Source organism: Plecotus auritus (genome assembly GCF_963455305.1).
Source record: "Plecotus auritus genome assembly, chromosome: 2".
NCBI classification, from domain to species: Eukaryota; Metazoa; Chordata; class Mammalia; order Chiroptera; family Vespertilionidae; genus Plecotus; species Plecotus auritus.
The window spans coordinates 214,734,107-214,757,222 of NC_137771.1; the positions used below are offsets into that span (position 1 = coordinate 214,734,107).

Genomic DNA, 23,116 nt, shown 5'->3' on the forward strand with positions numbered 1-23,116 from the left:
CCGGGAGCCCTCAGGGGATGTCCTACTGATGGCTTAGGCCCACTCCCCATAGTTTTCTGCTCTCTGCAGGGCCTGCCTGCTCCACACCACGGCGACTGCCAAGCAGGCCATGCTGGGTACTGCCTACAGCTGCACTTCCCTGCTCCTGGGTTGCTATGGCGATGGCCAAGCAGGCCGTGCTGGGAGTTGCCTCCTCCCTGCTGTCAGTCTCCACGGAGGCAATGAGGTTAATTTGCATACTCACTCTTGTTTGGCTGGTGGGTGTTGTGAAGTGATGGTCAATTTGCATATTTCTCTTTTATTACTGTAGATAACATATGTGCCATTGAATCAGCTCTGATTCCTGCTGACCCTACCAATGAGTGATGTCCACAATGTCCTCATCTCCTCAGCCCTGCTCAGCTCTTGTAACTCATGCCTATGGCTTGTTTCATGGAGTCAATCCATCTCATATTGGATCTGTCTCTTTTTCTGCTGCCTTCTATCTTTACCAGCATTATTGTATTTTGCAAAGAACCCTGCCTTCTCATAATGTGCCCAAAGAAGGACAACTTCAATTTTGTCATCTTTTGCCTCCAACAATATTTCAGGCTTAATTTATTTGCTTTAGGACCCACTTGCTTATCATTTTGTCAGTCCAGGGTACTATAGAGCTTTCCTCCAGCATCATATTTCAAATGAATCAATCTTTTTCCTATCTTCACCATCCATTTCTTGCATCCATATATAGTGACTGGGAATATGAGAATGTGAATGATCTTAATCTTGGTCCCTAACCACCCTTCTTTGCTCTGGTGGTCTGTCTTAATTCTTCCTTTGTGCACTCTGAGTCTCAAACTTCTCTTGATTTCTTATTTTTATGTAAACTAGAGGCCCGATGCATGAAGATTCATGCAAGAATGGGCCTTCCTTCCCCTGGCTGCCGGCACCGCCTTTGCTCCAGCCAGAGCCACCTTTTTGCCTTTGCTCCAGCTCAGAGCTGCCTTTCTGCCTTCCCATGCTGCCCAGAGGCCCGGAGTAGCTGGGGTGGTGTGGAACACCTGTGTCCTGCCCCTGGCTACTTGGCACCTGTGTATGCAAATTAACCTGCCATCTTTGTTGGGTTAATTTGCATACTCACTCCTGATTGGCTGGTGGGTCTGGCGAAGGTACGGTAAATTTGCATCTTTCTCTTTTATTAGTGTAGATTACCAAAATTTATGATTATTTTGATGTTTATTGAAAAGAAAGAGAGAGATTGAGAGGCAGAAAGAGATATGTTTAATGTTTAATGAGCCTCTAATTCTTCAGGTTTCTGGAGTAGAGGTGTCATAAATTCCCTTATTGAGACATTTTATTTGTTATTTTTTCCTTTCGCTTGTTTGACCTTACAGATAGCATTTTATAAAGTTTTCTATATTGGAAAAGAAAATAGTTTCACTCAGGATACCTTACTGAGTTTGAAAATGATGTAATATACTGATAACAAAAACATACACAAGAATGATTTATAGTTATTTAATATATTTTTATTGATTTAAGAGAGGAAAGGAGAGGGAGAGAGAGATAGAAACATCAATGAGAGAGAATCATTGACCGGCTGCCTCCTGCACTCCCCACACTGGCTGGGCTATAGTTATTTTTTAAATACAAGAATTAAAACTTAAATATCTCAACTAAAGATTTATTTTAATTAAATATTTAAATGAAATTAAATCAGATAGCTTATAGTTTTATTTAGTTCATAATGGCATTTTCTCTAAACATAGCTATTGCCCCCAAATTATTAATATAATTTTAATGAAAAAACACACAAAGCTTATATTTTCACAAGAGATTATTTATACTAATTTTTCAAAAATTATTTCGTTATGTTTTAATTATACCTGCATTCCCTCTCCAGCCTCTCTCACAAGCTTGTTTTCTTCAAATGCCAAAAAATGCTATTATAGAGAAAAATAAGAAATAAAATTATTTCCTCAATAAATGAAATGTGATAGTGAATGTTTTATAGTTTGCTTGCTCATTTAGTAAAGATTGATTAGTGTATACCTTCTTGCAATTTAGATGGATTATTCAGCAGTTTATGCAAGCTTTGTAATTCAAATTAGTATGTTTAAAGGCAGCAACATCCCTTTATTTCTAATTCTCAGAATACCATAGGTCTTTTTTTTAGAAAGTTGTATCACATGTCTCTCAATCCCATTTTATGAATTTATTAATTCACTTTAAAATATTTCACAAATATATATATATATTTTTTTTTTCTTTAGCAGCTTTGTTGAATTTATTGGGGTGATGCTGGTTAACAAAATTTTACAGGTTTCAGGTGCACACTTCCACAGCAGATCACCTGTACAATGCACATCTACATTAGGTTACATTTTCTTTGTGATTTTTCCTTCACAGATGTACCATCCAGTCCCTATGGGGTGAAGATTATAGAGCTGTCGCAGACCACAGCCAAAATTTCTTTCAACAAGCCGGATTCCCATGGAGGCGTGCCTATCCATCACTATCAAGTGGATGTCAAAGAAGTGGCATCAGAAACCTGGAAAATAGTACGCTCCCACGGAGTTCAAAGTGAGTCCGTGATTTTAAAGTATGTAAATTAATTCAAGCTGATCTTAAATATTACTGTGTTCTTAGCTTTTTATTTCCCTTTAAGGTGTACTTTTTTCCTTTCAATATGGTAGGGTTGAGAAGACATTTCCACCACCCATTTTACATTCTCTTTTTGAAAATAACTTCAAAAAATAGTGGGAAAGTTTGCATCCTTAGTAAGGATGGATGAGTAGCAAAAAAGTCACCAAAGTTCAATTCTAGGGAGGGAGGGAAGTTAGAATTTACAATTTTTGGTGGTGGAAAAACAATTGCTGACGTGAGATTTGATGACTGAATAATCTGAAATGTGTGTTTTTTTCACTTATTAGTATTTCTTCCATTAGTAGGTGTAAAATGTCATATATATATATATATATATATATATATATATATATATATATATATATAAAGTCATCTATAAAAATTCATCTGCCTACTAAACTTTATTTCAAAAGTACATTTTGAAAATTCAGATTTTGCCACCAATCATGACATTTTGAGTATAGAATTAGCTAACTCAGGGAAGTTAAAACAGTTTATAACTCTACTTTTTACTTATGTAGAATTTCATCATGTTGTAAAAATGTGATTTTTTTCTACTATAAGAAGGAACTAACGTAGAAAATAATAATAAATTATGAGTTTGGACTTTGTTGTTTGAGTCATAGAACTACACTGAGTGGTCCAAAAGTCTAGCATAACATAGTAAGGAAATGATTGCTCCAGGAATCCTGTCTTCCTTTACTGGCCCTGCCTTAAGCCTTGCACGTATGGTATAAGGGTTCTGTACATGGCCATGAGCCTTCCTGTGAAGAATCATTCTAGTAGTCAATGGAGACGGAACAGATAAAAGTATTCTAGTCTCACCTGTGTGGGTACTTGCTTGTTTAGCTTTCACTAAGAGTGAATAGAGATTTTAGATAGAAATATCAGAAATATTACCAATCAATCATTATTTACCCCATGTTTCAAATTCCATGGAATGGAATCAAATACCTCTTAAATGATGCTGTGTAGTTCTATTGGGGTGTTCTGTGTTTTCACCTGTACTTTCTGGGGACAGATAGCTAGAGATGCAGGTGGACTGCAGGCCAGACAAAGTTGTTGCCAGCATCTCTCTCTCTCTCTCTCTCTCTCTCTCTCTCTCTCTCTCTCTCTCTCTGTCTCTCTCCCCCCTCTCCTGTTTCTAGCTCATAATTTTATTTCTCTCCAAGAACTTCCAGGTTCTAGCTCCTTACCAGGGTCCCAGTCTCAGATCTCCTTCTCGCATCATTTTCCCCCAGAGAAGAAATCCAAAGACATATTTTAAAGCACATATACATTTTTGAATAGTGAAGAAATGCTTCTTTTTGCTGTTGGATTATAGTTTGTGCTGTTTATTCATCCTAAAGTTTAAGAGATTTTTTTCGAACATAATTATACACATTGCTTTAAAGCATTTGTTAGAAGATTCAGGTTTAATTTCTGAAAAGATAGGTGCATGTGGTGATAGACTCTTTTTTGCCTTTAAATTGGCTTTATTTATTTATTCTAATTTACATAAGTTTAGTTAATGTTCAGTTAGTTGTCCTTATTTCTTTAATTTATTATATACTCTTCATGTAACGACTTCTAATTGCTGATATCACCACCTAGAAATAAATATTAGCTCATGCTTGATTTGCAATGCCATTTAGCAAGAAAATTTTAGCATAAAAGTTTTCTGTTAGTGGATTCTGATTCTAAATAACCCATTAATTAATTTCCTATGAATTTCACCTGCTCACTCTGCACCTGGTCCTAGGTTTAGGGTGCAATTGAGACCTGGACATATTATTATATTCTTCTTTAACTTTTAGCTGAAGCTTTCCTGATTCTCCCAACAACTGATGTGACACAAACTAATTTTCAAAATCTGGAGAGTTGTGAACAAATAAGATATTAACAACTTATACTACTCAAATATAGAATGTGAGTCATTCTGCCTTATAATTTTGAGTCAAAAAAACATGTACTGCAGGTGTTGCAAGACGTTTTGGTTTGGAGGTTTACATGACACATTCATTGCCATATCATTCAATACTTTGTAAGCATGTTCTAGACACCTCATTGGGCACAAATGAAGGGAAAATAACAATCTTGTAAAACAACTACTAATTTTTCAGCTTTCAAAGTAAAAATGAAAAAAAAGTTAATATTTTAAAATATCAAGTTCTTTTTAACAGAGCACGAAAACATTCCTCCTAAACAGCTTAATCTGTTTCTTTTGATTTGTGGAAGGTTTAGCCAGTTAGACTCACACATCTAAAGCAGTCCTTTGAACCTCAACCAGAATTACTAGGTGTTCTGCTTTATTTGGATGTGAGGGCAGAGTGGAATTAAACTTTGTTTCTGAAAATAAAGGAGACAATTTTTCTTCGAAAATAATAGCATTTTTCTAAATGGAACTTTCATTTGAAACTTTTCCTTTTTAAATTCTTATGATTTTCACTTATTGAAGAATGTAATAGCTGAGTATAATTTGAAAATAGCTATACAGTTGGATTTTTTTTTTCAGTCTTTTCATTGCATAGCTCCACTAAACTCAGTGGTGCTTTGTGGGATATAACACTACGTATAATTTAATCTATAGATGGTAACTTTAACATTGTTATATTTAGTTTATAAACACTATAATTAAGGTTATGTACATGCTTTATTATTACATATAATTCCAAACTTTTAATCTAGGTTCCCATTTTAGTAAAAGTTCGATTTTAATTAAAATCTGACGGAAAGATCAATTTCTAATGGTAGAGAAAGCCATTTTCAGTTTTGTGGAGAAGTAGCTTTCAATAAGCATTTTTTCCAAGAGTGTTTTGAAGTATAGATTTGAGTTTATAAAATATGTGCTTGTGCCTGGTAGGTCAGCAAACTAATTTGGAATAGAAGCTTAATTTGAAAGAGAGTGAAGATTAGTGGATCAAATGCTGAGCAACTTTTTGGTGCAACCACTGAGATGCTACTTCCTGGTGCCTTCCTTTGTCCTTAAAGGATTGCCCTAAACTCAGTGTCATCTACAGTCCTCTTGAAATGAAGAATCTTCCCCACTTGAATACTCCAAAACTGCAAACTTGCTATCCTTTATGTAGATTTAGACGGAGGGCTCCACACTAATAAGAAAAAAAAAATATTGCATGTATGGAATTTCCTACCAATACCTCAGTTAGGAGAATCTAGTTATTTCTGTGTTCTAATGCAGCAGGGTTGTATCTGGCCTATAAAGGGTTCTTTTCTACTATTTGCATCGAAGAACCATTTAACTTTTAAACCTGGATATTAATGCCCAATAGTAGTAAAATGATTTTGGCAAATATTTTTTATAATTTTCCTCTTTGTTTTGTTTTAGAATTTCTTAATCAAATGTTGGCTTTTAGGATTAATTTTCTAGTTTTTAGGACTTTTCTTTCTCATTGTCTCTACTTCTATTTTTGTTCTAATTTAAATTTTCTTTCAATGTTTATATTACAGTTTTCAGTTTATCTATTATTTTTAAAATTTCTAAATCCTTAATTCTCTGTCATTCCTCATTTCATGCATGCAATGTGGCCTCTTATCTCTGGCATCATTGTAAAGATATCTATTTTCAAAGTTGTTTTGTTCTCTGACTTTTGTTTTTTTGGTTGTTGTTATTTGTTTTATTTTTTATTATTCCCATAGGAAACTTACCTCAGGTATTTGGTGATCCACATCTGGATGTGTACATTCCAAAGTGAGAAGAAAACACCAGTAGGTTTCTGCTTGGAAAGACAGGGCTTTTCAAGCACTGTGATCACGTGGGCTCCTGATGTCCCCATAGCAAAGGTCCAGGAAATGTCAGCGTTCTTTTATGAGGCTGTTCAGTTACTATCAACACACCAGGCCACCAGGGCTCTATGGGAAAGCAGCTTGTGTCAGAGGGTGTCAGATAATGCCCACATCTTTCATCCAGTACATCCATTCCACTCTTCCACATGATAGAATTTCAATGTCTAAAGTCCTTGGTCCAACGTTCCTAGGTAGTAGACCTCCATCTAGTGTAGCAATGAGAGAGAATATATACTCCCTTAAATGTGAGAAGAGAACATGAGAGTACAATTATTCAGATGTGTAATGATCATCCAGTTTTTTAATCCCATTTTCTTATTCTTAAAATTCCTTAGACTGTCTTGAATTCTACAGGACTAATCGGTTTATCTCTCCTTTGATTACAGACAATTTATTATTTTCAAAGTAATATTATATGTTTATATTTTGGCTTTTAATTTTTTTAAAGCACAGTCCATATTAAATTAAATTAATTTGTTAAGATATTGATAATTACAATATTGACAATGACAGTTTTAGAAAAATGAGCATATCAATGTTTCTTACTAATGATCTATACTAATAAAAGGGTAATATGCTAATTAGACCAGACATCTTATGGACAAAGCCACAGTGGCGGGCCAAGGCAGAGGCAGTTAAGGACGATCAGGCCGGCAGGGGAGAGCAGTTAGGGGGATCAGGCCAGCAGGGGAGAGCAGTTAGGAGGATCAGGCCAGCAGGGAAGAGCAGTTAAGAGGATCAGGCTAACAGGGGAGAGCAGTTAAGGGGATCAGGCCAGCAGGGGAGAGCAGTTAAGGGGATCAGGCCAGCAGGAGAGAGCAGTTAAGGGGATCAGGCTGTCAGGGGAGCAATTAGAGGCATCAGGCAGGCAGGCAGAGATGGTTAGGGGCAATCAGGCAGGCAGGCAGAGGCAGTTAGGGGTGATTAGGCAGGCAGGGGAGCAGTTAAGGGTATCAGGCAGGCAGGCAGAGTGGTTAGGGGTGATCAGGCAGGCAGGCAGGTGGGAGCGATTAGGAGCCAGCAGTCCTGGATTGGAGAGGATGCAGGCCGGACTGAGGAACCCCTTCCTATGCACAAACTTTGTGCATCAGGCCTCTAGTCAGTACTTATAATTAGCTATATTCTCTGGTGTGTTGTATGGCCTGTGGGGGAAAAATCTCACATTTATCTCAGAAACTAATTTAATGTGCACACTCAGTGGAAAATTTAAATATAAATTTAAGCTTCAAAACATGGCAGTTTTTATCAATAAGAACAAGGATAACAAAGACCATTGCATATGGACACAATCTTAGGTTGCATATATTGTATAGTATACAACTACGAAAGAGATATTTAATAGACTATGATGCGGGTGGTGTCAATTGAAATTATTCAATATGGCATCTCTTCCTATTGGTGAATATGTTTACATTGCATAAGAAAATCTATTGGTATTCAATAACATAATTTAATTGTATCTTTTTTTGGAAACCTATTCTGATATTTTTATTATTAAAAAATCCACTAATTATGCAACAGATTTCAATTTATCCAATACTCCTGGATTATTCATTAGTAATTGAGGCATATACTGGATATGTACAGTGTTATGTCTATAAACACAGTATATAATCATATAATAAGGCAGATATCTTTTTGTTAATTTCTAAATTAGTTTTTATAATGAAAATATGGAGGATTAAGCTTCCTTATATCTGAATTATAAAACTAAAAAATAAAGTAAATAATTGTTAGTGGAAACATTTTATTAAAGATATTGCCTATAAATATTTCTCCCATGGTAATTGTTGAGTATGAAATAGTTTTTCTTTTGTTAGTACATTTAAAATACAGAGTAAAAACAATAAGAATCAGAATTATAATTTAACCAAAGTTAGAATAAGCCCATACCCATATTTTTTCCAAGTCGTTTTGCTATATAATAATGTTACCTAAGTTGTTACCTTTCTAAATGTGTGAGGAATTTTTGATATTTGCATTATGGAGCTATTAAAATCATGAAAAAATGGTTGATTTTTATGTTATTAATGGTTGTTTTGTGGAAGAATTTGTAGTTTTCCAATAGTTGAAGGTTATTGTAACTTCATTTTACATTAAACTTTAAGGTTTTGATTCCAGTGTTTTTTTAATCCATGCTACTTACAGTTAATTGGGTGAAACTGGATTTCCCTCTATCATATTAGTATATTTCACTTTTAGAAACAATGAAAATCGTCATTGTTTAAAGTTAGCTCTAAACTACTATAGATTTTTAAATCTTAATAAGCTCCAAAGCCTTTTAAAAAAATATCTACAAGGAAAATTTTCTATGATTACACTGTCTCAAGAAAAAATGTGCCTGTAGAAGAGTTGCTATCATTTCTAAATCACTAGATTTCACATGGTAAAAGAGAAATTGATGTAAAAATCAGGCTGTGTTAAACACAAGTGCAATAAACTCTTATGAATATCAAAGGAAGGGAAAAAACGTAATCTGCACTAATTCCATATTTTCTGTGAAAGGAAATTTGTTCTAATTTGCATGAAGTGGAGAAAGTTCTGTATGCTAAAATTCAAAACTAGAATGTCTTGGACTGTTTTCATGGTGCCCATAAAAAGAAACAGAGCTAAATTAGAAATTTATATGTAATTTAAATCTTAATGAATTTAAACTGTGTAGATCGAAGTATACTGGAAACTAAGCTAAGAGAAAATTGACTGAAATAAATCATAAGTAAAATTAGTTGTCTGCTGGAAGCTTCCCACATTATCTCAAGATGAAGACACAAATGCATGCATAATTCTACACTCCGCCGGGTCTCTGCTACAATGATAAAGAAAGCTTCTGTACAAATATTTCTTTTAATTTTTCAATAAAACTAATGAGCTTTTTTGTATATCTATAATTTTTAAAGCAGAGAAATAAATGGTATAAGGAAATGAAATTAATTTATGTAGGAAAGATGTTTTGTGAATAGTGAGAAAAGAAACATGAATATTTCATGAGTTCATAGGAACTTAATTCACAAGGGGATGAAAATATTCACAGTTCCCAGAAACCTAAGAAAAATAGAGCCCATATTGCTGCTCAAACATCCTTCTGGGCATCTGGATACTTTAATATTAAGTGTAAAAATGATCTTTGCTTGAATATAGATTATAAATTCTTATTGATTAGAGCTAATGGAAATGTCTAGAATAACTATAGAAACATATGACCTCTAAGAGAATTTTGAAGTACAATTATGAGTTTTCTCATAAGTGAAGACTCATTAAATGAAAAAATAATTGAATTGCTTAGGAAACATATTTTTGATGAAACTTTACTATTTTTAAATCAAGGTTATGATATTGGGGGTGTATTTCAAGTGAAAGCCATTTAATTTTAAGGGACGGTAAGTACTTCCTGTGAAAATTATCATGTCAGTTAAAACTCAGTTATTAGATTTTTATGTTAATTTTATGTATAGTTTATACTTATGGAAAAGAATAAAAAACAGTATAATAAAAAGAAAACTAATGAATGTTCAGAAATAATGAGCTGTGATCTTAAACTAGTGCCATCAACATATTGTGCTAAGAAAAAATCCCACACAAATCACACATAATCATTTCATTAATTTTTCTACTGTTAATTAAAATCTATAACCATATGGATATTTTTATAAAGAACCTATTCATAAATGACTTATCTCAAATTATATATACTACAATTATATATATGGTTCATAAAAACCTCTAAGGCACTTATAAACAGGTGAGATAATTTTCTTTTGCAACTAATATAATATTGAAACATAATATAATTTGTACAAAACTGGGAATTTAAATTTTCAAAAGTAAATGAAAGTAGAATTGGCTGGAGATGATCACATACATAAACTTAAGAAAACTGAAAGGCACTTCGCATTAGTAAAGGAATTATCCCTGGAGTTTTTCTTCTGTTTGTAAAAAATAACTGGTGTCAAAATATTTAAAGTTATACATTATGACTAAAAAAGGTAAAACACACACACACTTTTCTTATTATTCAAACTTGTTACAAACTCCTATAAAAGCAAGCCAGATTTTTTTTTTCAAATTAAAAAAAAAAAAAACCTTTTTTTTTTTGCTTGTTTTGTTTAGAAAACAAAAGCTAGTCTTTGGTGAGAAACTTAAGGGACTTCACTGTATTTTCAGATCTATTAGGAGATTAATAGCAAATGTAATTTTGAATGATTAGTTGGGCTCTAGCTAAGCTTTGTAATTTCTCATAGCTATCTAACATGTTTCACATATCTTGACAACTTGAACAACTTTTATGTAGGTGAGACAGCAATTCTGCATCCAGGGAGTCCTTATCTGCTTACACTGAATGGTGGGATAACCCCATGGAGAGATCCAAGGTTTAAGGGAGCGAAGAAGAAAGCATGACTAAATTTAATCTCACGTTAGAATTTTGCTCAGTTTAATTAGTTTGCAAATATGTAATTTATTTTACTCCACGGGTCATAAATATTCTGTACCCTCTGCTTCTCTTGAAAACCTAAGGAAAGGGATTTATAACACATTGTCTGAACAAACAAAAACTTATTTGTTCAGCTTCTTTTAATAAAGTCTGATTCCATTCTTAAAGGGAAAATGCAACTCCAATTTTTTTCTCCCTGGTATGATCATTTGCACACTTGTAAAATATTGTTTAATGGTCACATCTTCCTGTCATTTCCCATTCTAATGTCATTATTTTAATCTATTTCAATATCTGCTATATTTTTTGCATTTATAGCCAGGTTACGAAATGGTCAGTTATGAAACTCAATTGTATTTAAATATATTTAAATTCATGAGGAAATTATGTTTTTATAGAACCTATCCCTGTTGCCATGTGAAAAAAAAATCATGATTATTTATTATTTTCAGAAGAGTTACATTATGATTTCCAAATCCTTCTAACTGAACATAACTCTAAAATCCCTTAATTTATGCCATTTGTCCTTAGACAACTTTTCGTAGTTTATAATTTAGGTCTACTTTCACCTAGTGTTTGAGTTTCTAGTAAATTATAGGGAATGAACCATCCCACACCCCAGTTGGTGGTTCTGTCGTTCTATTATATGGGCACAAGTGGGAAAGCAAGTCTTCTATTAACTAAGTTCAAAATTTAAGGTAGGACTATGATAGGGAACACAGCCTTCGTGTTTCAAGTGGTGGTTTGCTTTTAGTCCGTACCTTGAGGATTTAAACACCCTCTGCTTGGTAATAAGCCAGTAAATTATGGGTGATTTAATGTATACAGCCTCTCAGTTAAAAAGGCAAGTCAAATTACCCATCTAGGCTTTACCTCCCCTGAATCTTTTTTTCTTCCCCCCTCTTAAGTTGGTCTCAATTTACAGAATTCTTTCTGTTTCACATAATAATCTTTATGTTCATACAATGTTAGTAAGTCTCACAATAAGGGTTATTGTACCCAAACCTTTAGAGTTAGTACCAAAAAACAAATGTACTTCTTGTGTATAAACTTTGGAAAACTTTCATCAGTAGGTTGACTTCCATGCCACTCCCTATAATTGTGATGCTTCTCAGCCTGCCCTCATTCACTTTAGTTTGAGTGTTGTAGCCCAGCACTGTGAGACCAGTTCAGACATCAGCTGATTCTTTTTGGTTCGCTCCTCCACAAACCACTCTGCTGTGAGAATCTGTCAGTAAATGAGTGAGTCTTGACACGGAGAACAGACAAATATAAGGAAACATGGGGAAAATGAGTTCTGAGTTGATTATACTTAAAGAAATTGCTTTTCCCTTGGCAAGAAGTAGGGGGCACTCAAAGCCCCCCAGGATCCTGTGAAATGTTAGAGGAGAGGGCTTGCTGGCAATTTGAGCCAGAAAGAGCTTTTAGTAGAAATACTCAGAATTCCAGTAAAATGCGGAGTTGTGGTGTGTGTGTGTGTGTGTGTGTGTGTGTGTGTGTGTGTGTTTTGGGGGGTGGTATTGATGTTTTACTTGTTTAATCTAAATAATAACCTCACTGTCTCCTGATTTCATATGTTCTGATACTTTGATTGTTCTATTGTTTATCCATCTGAATCTGAAAAGATAAAGTGTGATCTGCACAATTCTGATTTATGAATAATTTTATTTACAATTAAAATTGTTTGCTTTAAATTCTATTGCTTTTCTTGCTTAATTGTATCAAGACACACAATTGACTATAAGCATTACCAAGTCCATAATCTTAAAATAATGGTAGCAGCTGCATCTTTACATCATAGAAATATAGAGGCACATCACATACCAAAGTTGTCTGCAGCAGTTCAAGCACTCACAGCAATCTCTCATATAGCATACTCTCTATGTAGATTATCTGTGTAACTGTTAACATTTATAAGTACATACCACTAGGACTAGTTTTTGCAGGTAAACATACAGTATTTTGTCCTTTAACGTAAAGTCAAAGATGAGTAATGCATTATTCTGCATTATCTCACCATCAGCAGATAATTTCCCCATTTGTGTAGAAGTAGTTGAATTCAAACCTTGTTTTTTCCATTTATCCTTAGAGCTTCTAATCAGTGGGATTTCCTGACAATTAGTGCTCCTCCAGTTTTCCTCCCTTAACTCTGATACTCTGTTTTCATCTGAGGCTTTCATAAGGCAGTGCACTCTCAAAACTAAGTTCATTTGTTTTTACACTAAGGTACAAAAGCTGAGAAATCCAAATGTAAATTTTGTCAATTGGTAGTTCATTATTTCTGCAGATTTTAGGACATATGTACTAGATTAAATAAACTCTGATTAATATCTGGACCATGTATTTTTATTAGTACTATTTATCTGGTATACATGATAAAAGACAGCATATATATATATATATATATATATATATATATATATATATATTTCATATATATTAAATTCTGACTTTTAGACAAAGAAACATCTATAAAGTATGTCTACCAATTTTATTTTCTATATTTTAATAAGTAAGTCAATGAATAATAAATAATTGTAAGGAAAAAGCTAAACACATGTCAGGATAATGAATACTGGGGAAAAGAATGGAACAAAAGGAATTGTCAAAACAAATTCAGGTCCTAGCCAGTTTGGCTCAGTGGATAGAGTGTTGGCCTGCAGACCAAAGGGTCTCAGGTTCAATCCAGTCAAGGGCGCATATGGCAGTTGCAGGCTACTCCCAGGCCTGGGCTCTGGTCAGGGCGCATGCAGGAGGAAACCAATCAATGTGTTTCGCTCATCTGATATTACTCTGTCTTTCCCTCTGTCTTCCACTCTCTCTAAAAATCAATGGAAAAATCTCAGGTAAGGATTTAAAAACAAAAACAAATTCAGTATGTTTGTCCCTATAGAATAGAATGAAAAATATTATTTAGTGAATGTATATGAAAATGTAATAAATTATTGGAAATATGTTCATAAGTTATTGGAATTTTATTGAATGCATACAATATTCGGTCATGGTTCATGTAAAAAAATAGCCCTACAAATTAGACCCTGGTTACCTGTAGTTTAATATATTATTTTACGATTTATATGTCTTCTTTATGAATTGATCATTTGACTTGGAGTGATTAAGTAAACCAGGAATGACTTTCTTTTTCTTGTTTGTCAAGGTACAACCATTTCCACTGGTTAATTTTTGCTCTGTTTAGCAAAAGCATTAAGGATAGAGACAACTATAGAGTTTTGTTAACTTCCTAAAGGAATTTGTAAAGATGTAATATTTTAAAATCTGCAATCATATACCAAATTATCTAGCAAATTAAAGGGGTTGACATGACCCAGTAGAGGTTTCTAATAACCTTCACATCCTTGCACTTCGTCAGATTGTTTCTTCCTCTTTGGGTCATGTTGAACCCAGGTCTGGTACAGTGTAGAGAGAAAATACAAAAGATGATAACCTACAAACTAGCATTAAAAATAATTTGATTTGAGGTTATCAAATAAATGGTTTTCTTTTGCTGTTGAGTCCATCTTGTGACACTTCCTGGGCATGATTGAAACACCGTATAGGTGGGGCCAGAGTTCTGTCTACTGAATTCCATTTTGCCATTACATTCTATAGAAAATCAATTTAGAGTAGACAAAATATTTGGGATGCATACAGTAAGATGGTTATTTAAAACATTCTATTTGTTGAATATTAAAAAGGTGGAAGAAGGGATTTTACTTTCTGCTTTTTTTAGTATAAGCTCACAAGAGAAACTGAATTTTCTTATTTGAAAGTTATGGCATTGAGTTAGAAAGCTAAAATCGAGGTGAAGAAGAGGACTGTTCACAAATCATTCTCCCCTAAGACCTACTTCTATCTTTTTCAGGTATTCCATGGCAAGATTTACAGTGACATTTTGTATTCAGCTTTGCAATCGGTTGATTTGTTGACTTATGAAAATGCATTAATCATAGGCATATCTCTTTTTTTTTCTTCTAGCAATGGTTGTTTTGAGCAACCTGGAACCAAATACAACTTATGAAATCAGGGTGGCAGCTGTGAACGGCAAAGGACAAGGAGACTACAGTAAAATCGAAATCTTCCAGACGTTACCAGTCCGTAAGTGCTCCTCTCTGTTTTGCTCACCATGGTTGCCGGGATTTTAAAATGCAGGGAGTCCTTTCAACACGTGGGGGAAGTGAATGATGTCTCTGTTGAAAGAGTTGGAGGATATGGTGGCATCTCAGATTTATAAAATTAACTTTGCTCTGGAGCAGGCCAAAGGGAAAAAAGAGGCACTGCAATATATACAGTATATCCTCTCAGGAATTGTCCAGATCAGAAGATGTCCTACTCCTTCAGAGTCTGATTAATGAAATGGTACTGCTCAGACTATGCTCTGTTCGGGAGGAGAAAAGTGTGTGTGGCATGCCCAGTATTCTATTCTTTTGATGAAGCATGACTATTGTCTTTATCCCAGATATGATATAGACCCTAAGTGTGAGAAAGATGCACCATTAAATGAATCCATTACAATGGTGACTGCAGGAGAATAACTGTTGTAGCTTTGTTCTCATTACTAAACTCTTTTTGGGGTGTTATAAGTCAACTAAGTTTATATGAAGTTAAGAGAAATTTAAAATGGCTTGCATTTCCTTTCTGTTGAATAAGTTGTTTAAAAATCGAGTGTGACTAAATCAATGTTGTTATCAAATCTATGCATAAGCCTATTATATGTGCATATTAAGATAGTCAAGTTCACCTCATAAAGTATATCATCCCAATTTGTGACCAATTCTTTCCTGTTTGTCTAAAAATTGGTTAGATGTGTTCCCCTTTTTCCATTTCCAATGGAAGTGTTGTTTTAGTTTCTCATTTTTTTTCACCAGCAGGACTGCAAATACATCTTGATTCATATTACTATCTCCAGATGAAAATGAGTCTAGAGTAACTGAACAAAAATGTAAAGATACCTGTCTCTGTTCTACTTGTAATCTTCAACACCACCACCCTTTACCTTCCCACGTCCCACTCACACCAACCTTTGCCTGCCTGCCATCCTCACACCCCTCTCTCAACTGCCACCATGCTTGATGTATCAGTAGGTTGAACTAAAGATTGCATCCTGTCTCAATCTCTCTCCTTTGATAATGTCCAGGGTTGCTGCACATCAGCATTCAATGGAAGCTTGATCACTTACAGCTTACTCAGATCTTGGCTAACCATTCCAACCTTTATTTTGTTCTTCATTCAGAGACACTTACTTTTACTCACTCATAGAACCCCTATATAAGTGTTTCAACCATAACACATCTCTCTCCTGCTCTTTCCTTAGTCCCCCTTTCCTTTTCAAATGACAAAATTTCTAATCTCTTTGTGCACTTTTGTCAACTTTCAAATCTCTGCCCTAGACAGTGAGCATGGTGAGGGTAAGGCCATTGTTGTTGTTTTGTTTTTAAATAACAAATATGTATTTAAACAGTTTCTCAACATTTTTTGAAGTTTAAATCAGATAATATATACAAAGTACTTAATTTGTTATAATTACTGTTATTATGTTTTATTATTAGTTATATTAGTATTACTTTTGTATAAACATTTTGCTGTAATTGCTAATAAAAACCATTATTTTTTAAATATATTATATTGATTTTACAGGGGGAGAGGAAGAGAGAGAGAGAGAAAAACAAAAATGATGAGAGAGAATCATTGATTGGCTGCCTCCTGCATGTCCCACACTGGGGATCAAGCCTGCAACCTGGACATGTGCCCTGACCTGCAATTGAACCATGACCTCCTGGCTCACATATCGATGTTCAACCACTGAACCACACTGGCTGGGCAGAAACTATTATTTTAATTTCTCTCTAATACAGTTTATACTTGATTTGAACGTAGCTTTCTTTCAAAGGAAGTAGCAATTGTAATGGAGTCATAAATTTGGCATACATTTTTAAACTATATATTTTTAAATATTTGTTAACACAATACAATTTCTGCTTTATAATTATTATCTCAAAATGCTATTATTAAAAGTAATAGTATTATAAAAATATTAAATAAACTTATACTATACAACCTGTAAATTATAAAATTCAATTAAAAATTATACAAAACCACCTGCATAGAACCATGATTTTACAGTATTTAGATTTTCCCACAATCTCTTATACAAGTCTTTTTAAAAATTGTTGCATTCATTTTTACAGAAGTTTTATTCATTTATCAAAAAAATGTGTTGTTGTAGATCATGTCATATCATGATATCTGCATGCTAATTTAATTAGCTTTCATAAACAATAACTCTACTACAGTTCCTGGATTCACTTTGTTTCTATGTGGTTGTACTATAGGAGGCTATTTCCTTACTTATTTGTGTGCCAATACACCCAATGGTCATATTACTCTAATGACCTGCTTTCTCACAGATAAACCGCACACCTGCTTCAGGTTATACACACCATATTAGATATAAAGAAGTTGCTGGGGGGCGGGGGGAACCTGTTTCCCAAGTTTGGAGGCATACAATCCTCGTTACTCCATTCTGCTTAGTTTTCTGTCTGGGCATTCCTCCCGGTAAAGCAGATATGACAGGTTTTGGGAGCCCGGCAAGCTGAAGAATGCCCTCTACTAGTTGTTTAGTATTTACACATTCAGGTTCATGCCCACATCCATAAGGAATGGGAGGAAACAGAGGCAGAAGAAACAAGGGCACACTCAGCAGATAATCCCGATTCCAAGTTGCCAAGCAGTGATGTCATTCTTCACATAAAAAACTCTTACACTTCAATGGGTCCTGTTCATATTGAAAATACTGCAAGCGTGTGTATTAGCATCTCCATATGAAGAATGATATCATAATCAAGTATATTAATAACTCTAGAAGAAGAAAAAAACATATTGAAATACAGGTCTATAGATTGGATAATACAAAAATTCTTTATTTACAATTATGTCTAACTATAAAAAATAATGCTCATGAAAGCAGTTAATTAATTGTTAAGGCATTACCTTTCCAGGTAGGAATATATAATATATATGTTGATGCCTTCATATGTTTATATTAATAACTATAAAATATTTACAGATAAAATTTGCATGAATAAAATAAGTGGGATTATACACTGTTCATAAGAGAAATCATGTTTCCCCACTTGTGCAGCACTATTCTCAGAGCATTTTGACATAAATGTAAATGATATATTTGGTTCTGAGCTTTCACAATTGGGGCATAATACCTCTAGATTTATGAATGTGGCTGTTTCTTGGATAGAAAGAGGATCAGAAGTTATATCACAACAAAGGGCAAGTAGCAAATGTTAAGTCCAGGAATATCATATATTTTGATTATATGACATTGTTATTTTTATTAAAATGCAGTTTCTCTATGTATCTGAGGTGTGTGCAAATATCAAGAATGTTGTCTTGCATATTTAGGTGAGCCAAGTCCTCCATCCATACATGGGCAGCCAAGCAGTGGGAAGAGTTTTAAACTCAGCATCACCAAACAGGATGATGGAGGGGCCCCTATTTTGGAATACATTGTGAAGTATAGAAGTGTAAGTATCCCACTTATTGTCATTTTGTACAAAGTGTTTTCAAACTGCATTACATTTGTACTGAGTTCAGAGTGGTATCAGGAGAGAATGCATATTCAATAACAGTGATAAAATGGTACTCAGGAATTTCAATGACAATTTTTTTTTTTAAATATATTTTATTGATTTTTTTACAGAGAGGAAGGAAGAGGGATAGATAGTCAGAAACATCGATGAGAGAGAAACATCGATCAGCTGCCTCCTGCACACCTCCTACTGGGGATGTGCCCGCAACCAAGTTACATGCCCTTGACTGGAATCGAACCTGGGACCTTTTAGTCCGCAGGCTGACGCTCTATCCACTGAGCCAAACCGGTTTTGGCACAATGACAGTTTTTTTCTTGTGTAAATTCATTGTTATCGATTATAAAACATTTGCTTTTTTTGTTAAAATCTAAGCATAGACCATCAAAATAACCCCATGGCTTTCATCTTGTGATTTTTACATATTTCTGAATTGAGGCACCATTTTCCCTGTTTTTCTGACAAGTGGCAGAATATTTTACCCTCCATTCTGGCTGATAGGAGTAACTTTAGGAAGCCCTCTTCTCCATTCATTGTTGTAGGTAAGATTACTAGTGAATGGCACCTCAAATAAATTACATCAATCAGAATTTAACAAAGAATGACCACACTGAACTTGAGGGAGTAAATATATTTTTAAATTTAATTAGCACAAGCTATATGAGACTTTGGACAGCTAAGAGCTGCTTTGGGACTTTTTATAAGTGTAAGAGGTGAAGCTGTCCACTGATTGCCACATGATGGAGTGGTCTGGTGGACTTTGCCTCTTTGCCTTTAGATGAAAATCATTCCAAAGGCCCCTGAAAGCGATTTCTCCTAACAATCCTGCCATAAGTACCAGTGTGTTTGTGTCTACTGTGGAATATATTAAAAATGAAACATTGAAATTAAATTTTGTAAGGTGTATTTACTATTGTTTATGATTATCCTCATAATACAGTGCCAATTTCATGTATATGTTGACTGAACCTTTTTAGTGTATTATATTTTAGTAAATGGCATTGAAATAATTGTCTCTTAATAGTATTTTGGTGAATTTTAGATAATATCCCATAAATTCACAATTGTCTCTAAATGATAATATTATTGCTTCTGCAGGCAAACATTCAAGTTTTGAGGGGTAATGAAAAGAGGAATATGATTTTGAATAGCATCTTCAGTAATTAATTTTAGACATCACTTTGGTCTTTGAAATCTAAGATTAATACCCTTTTCCAGGACCCTTCTTTGTCTCAGGTTTCCCGCTGGCAGTAATGAACAGCTGTGTACATCTTCTGGATCCTTTGGGTGCTCTGCTATGGGGGCTACCTGAGTCTACCCCAAAACCACAATGACAGGCTCACGGGTCTCTCTGTGAATCTAATAGTGGTGTGCTACTCATGCCGAGTTTCTTGGCCATTCTTATTTACCCATCTGGAAACTTTTTGGAGAGAGTGAATCTTTCTCTAAGGAACACAGGCCCGAAGCAAATTTATGAACTAAACTAGGGAAACAGATCTTCCCTTCCATGCCTATATTGCACCCGGAAGAATTTATAGTTCAAATACAGCAGGATGATAAGATTTGTAAGGGAACCTAGTAAAATCCATGGGGAGCACTGAAATGCAATGACTAGTAAAAATACGTTTAACATATGCATTTTATTCATAACTTCTACCTGAAGCTAAAACTTATGCTTGACTTCTCCTTTCTAAAGAGTTAGTATTAGAAATAACACATATGCTATATTGAGCTCAACCAAAGTCATTGACTTTAATTGATGGTAGCAAGTACATATCATTTCTCATTTTATCTTTTCTTCATCTCCTTTAAAAGTAGCTTTTATTGATAAAGTCTGCATGTATATTTTAGGAATGCTGTGACATGTTTTAACAATATTTCTATTTTCTAGTTACCCAAAAGGAAAGCTCAGAAACTATTAAGAATGTGACTCCCCACAGTGTGCATCTTTCTCTAAATATTTGATAAACTTCAAGAGATAGCATTATAGATTTACCTCAAAAAGCCATTGATACCTTTTTTTCATAAAGTGATCAATAATTTTTATACAGATTTTATTCCTAAAATCAACATATACTATTTATCTGTTAGGAAATATATTTCTATTTTGGGGCTTGAGGTAACAGAAAACATGTCTAGCAGGGTTTAAATTCAGAAGATTTTCCCCCTTCATTTTAAACAAATTTATGTGCTAGACAATCCAGGGCTAGGAAAACATCTTAGCAATATAACCAGGCATCCACATAATCTTCCCTTAGTTCTCTCATTCTTAGCGTGTTGGCTTGTCTCATCTGGATTACCTCATGTTCCCAAAACCCACATGCAGCATGGGAGGTGAATGGAAAGAACAAAAGGGACAATAGCTTATTTAAGCTGAATTTGTCTTTTCTTTCAGTAATACAGTACAGGTTTTATAAAAACCGTACCCCACAGAATTAAATTATGTCTCGTTGAATAGAATTATGTCAGCTGATCACAATGTAAATGAAAGGTAGTTATACTCGAGAGTTGGGTCCTATAAATAATGGAGCCTGCCACATTGTCAGTGTAATTTTCTTTATTATCCTAATGACTGTCTTTGTCTGCTTGGGCTGACATAACAAAATGCCACAGACTGGGTGGCTTAATCAACAGAAATCTATATTCTCACAATTCTGGAGGATGAAATCCCAAGGTCAAAGTGTCTGCAGGTTTGGTTTCTCATAATGAAAATGATTGGCTGCATTTTTCAAACATAGGAATAATTTACTGATAATCAGCTACTATGTTAATCCTCCCAGAGCTCCTAGGATTTTAACAGGAAATATAGTACTTTCTTTTACCTCAATTTTTAAATAAACTGTTGTTGAGATTTTTTTTAATTAATATATTTTAAAATTACAATTGACATACAATATTATATTAGTTTCAGATATAAACTATAGTGATTTCATATATATATATATATATATATATATATATATATATACACACATATATATATGCAAACTCAAAATGGGTTAGATATTTAAATGTAACACCTGAAACCATAAAACTCTTAGAATAAACATAGGCAATAAACTCTTTGACATTACTCTTAGCAATATTTTTTTTTTTTTTGGATATGACTTCTCAGGCTAGGGGAATAAAATAAAAAGTAAACAAATGGAACTATATCAAACTACAAATTTTTTTCACAGCAAAGGAAACCATCAACAAAATAAAAGGACAACCTCCTGAATAGAAGATAGTCACCAATGATACATCCAATAAGGGGTTACTATTCAAAATATACAAGGAACTCACAAGTGGACACACATACACACAAAAAAAAATTAAAAAATTGGCAAAGGACCTGAATAGACATTTCTCCAAAGAGGACATACAGAAGGCCAACATATATATTAAAAGATGCTCAATATCTCTTATCATCAGAGAAATGCAAATTAAAACCACAGTGAGATATCACCTCACACCTTGCAGAAAGGCTATCATCAATAAATCAACAGAAAAGTGTTGGTGAGGGTGTGAGAAAAGGGAACCCTCCCTCGTGTACTGCTGGTGGGAATGCAGATGGATTCAGCCACTGTGGAAAACAGAGTGAAGGTTCCTCAAAAAGTTAAAAATGGAACTGCCCTATGACTCAGCGATTCCACTTCTGGGTATTTATCTGAAGAAATACAAAACACTAATTCCAAAAAGATGTATGCACCCCTACGTTCATTGCAGCAAGATTTACAGTAGCCAAGATGTGGAAGCAGCCCAAGTGCTCCTCAATAGACATTCGGATAGAAGCCTTAGAACATATATACAATGGAATATTAGTCAGCCATAAAAAGAATGACACTTACCATTTGTGACAGCATAGATAGATCCCGTGGGTATTATGGTAAGGGAACACTGATTTAATAGTAGATGTTCACACTTTTATGGCAAGATTTGTGAAAGTAATTTCTCACCCACTTTGTACTGCTAGGAAGTCATTTCTCACTCAGAGACTTAAAAATACTTTTATGTTTAATCATAAAGTTATATATTTTCAAATTTTCACAGGCAAACTGAACCTTACAGAATTTGGGTGACTTGGTGCGGATGGGGAATAGGTATTAGAATGTACGACATTATACTCGAAACACAGTTTTGAAGTAGTAGGAGCTGAATCGAAATCTGCCCTTGGGTATTATTTCAGTGTGTTGGAGTAGAAGGCATCCCGTTAAATGATATAGTAATGATAAAGTGAATGGAATGACTGTGTTTGCAGGAACAGGAACTAGTCAGCTGAGGTGAGGCAGGAGAGCAGTTGAGGGGAAAATATAATTTCCACATATCTCAGTTATTTTTCTAACCCACTCTCTTGTTCACCTCCTTCATCCTGAAAACATCATGCTCTGCAGGACCAACTGGAAATTCCATAATTCAATATTATGTTATATTAATGATTTGGGGAAAATTAAATTTTCCACATTTTCTTTTTCAATATATTATTTCTTTACATTGAAAAATTACATGTTCAAGAAGATTTGTTGGCTAAACATTTATAGTGGCTTTAGTCTTGATATTTACACTTGTTAAAAAAATAACTGCTATTTCCAAATGATTCTGAACCATCTGATCTCTTTGTATGACTCAAAGACACTTTATCTATTAGGTTATCAAAATGCATGAATTCCACAGTGGAGTAAAATACAGCTGAATAATTCAG

At 34.2% G+C, this 23,116-nt stretch overlaps 1 protein-coding gene across 2 annotated transcripts in view; it reads left to right on the forward strand.

Moving 5' to 3' along the window:
* The window catches only part of NCAM2 (neural cell adhesion molecule 2), a 417,403-nt gene that overhangs the window by 351,585 nt on the left and 42,702 nt on the right, over positions 1-23,116 (forward strand). For both annotated transcript variants that reach the window (XM_080656219.1, XM_080656220.1), the window contains exons 12-14: positions 2,389-2,562; positions 14,813-14,932; positions 18,251-18,372. In XM_080656219.1, coding sequence (XP_080512345.1) covers positions 2,389-2,562; positions 14,813-14,932; positions 18,251-18,372 — 416 coding nt within the window. The remainder of the gene's footprint in view (positions 1-2,388; positions 2,563-14,812; positions 14,933-18,250; positions 18,373-23,116) is intronic.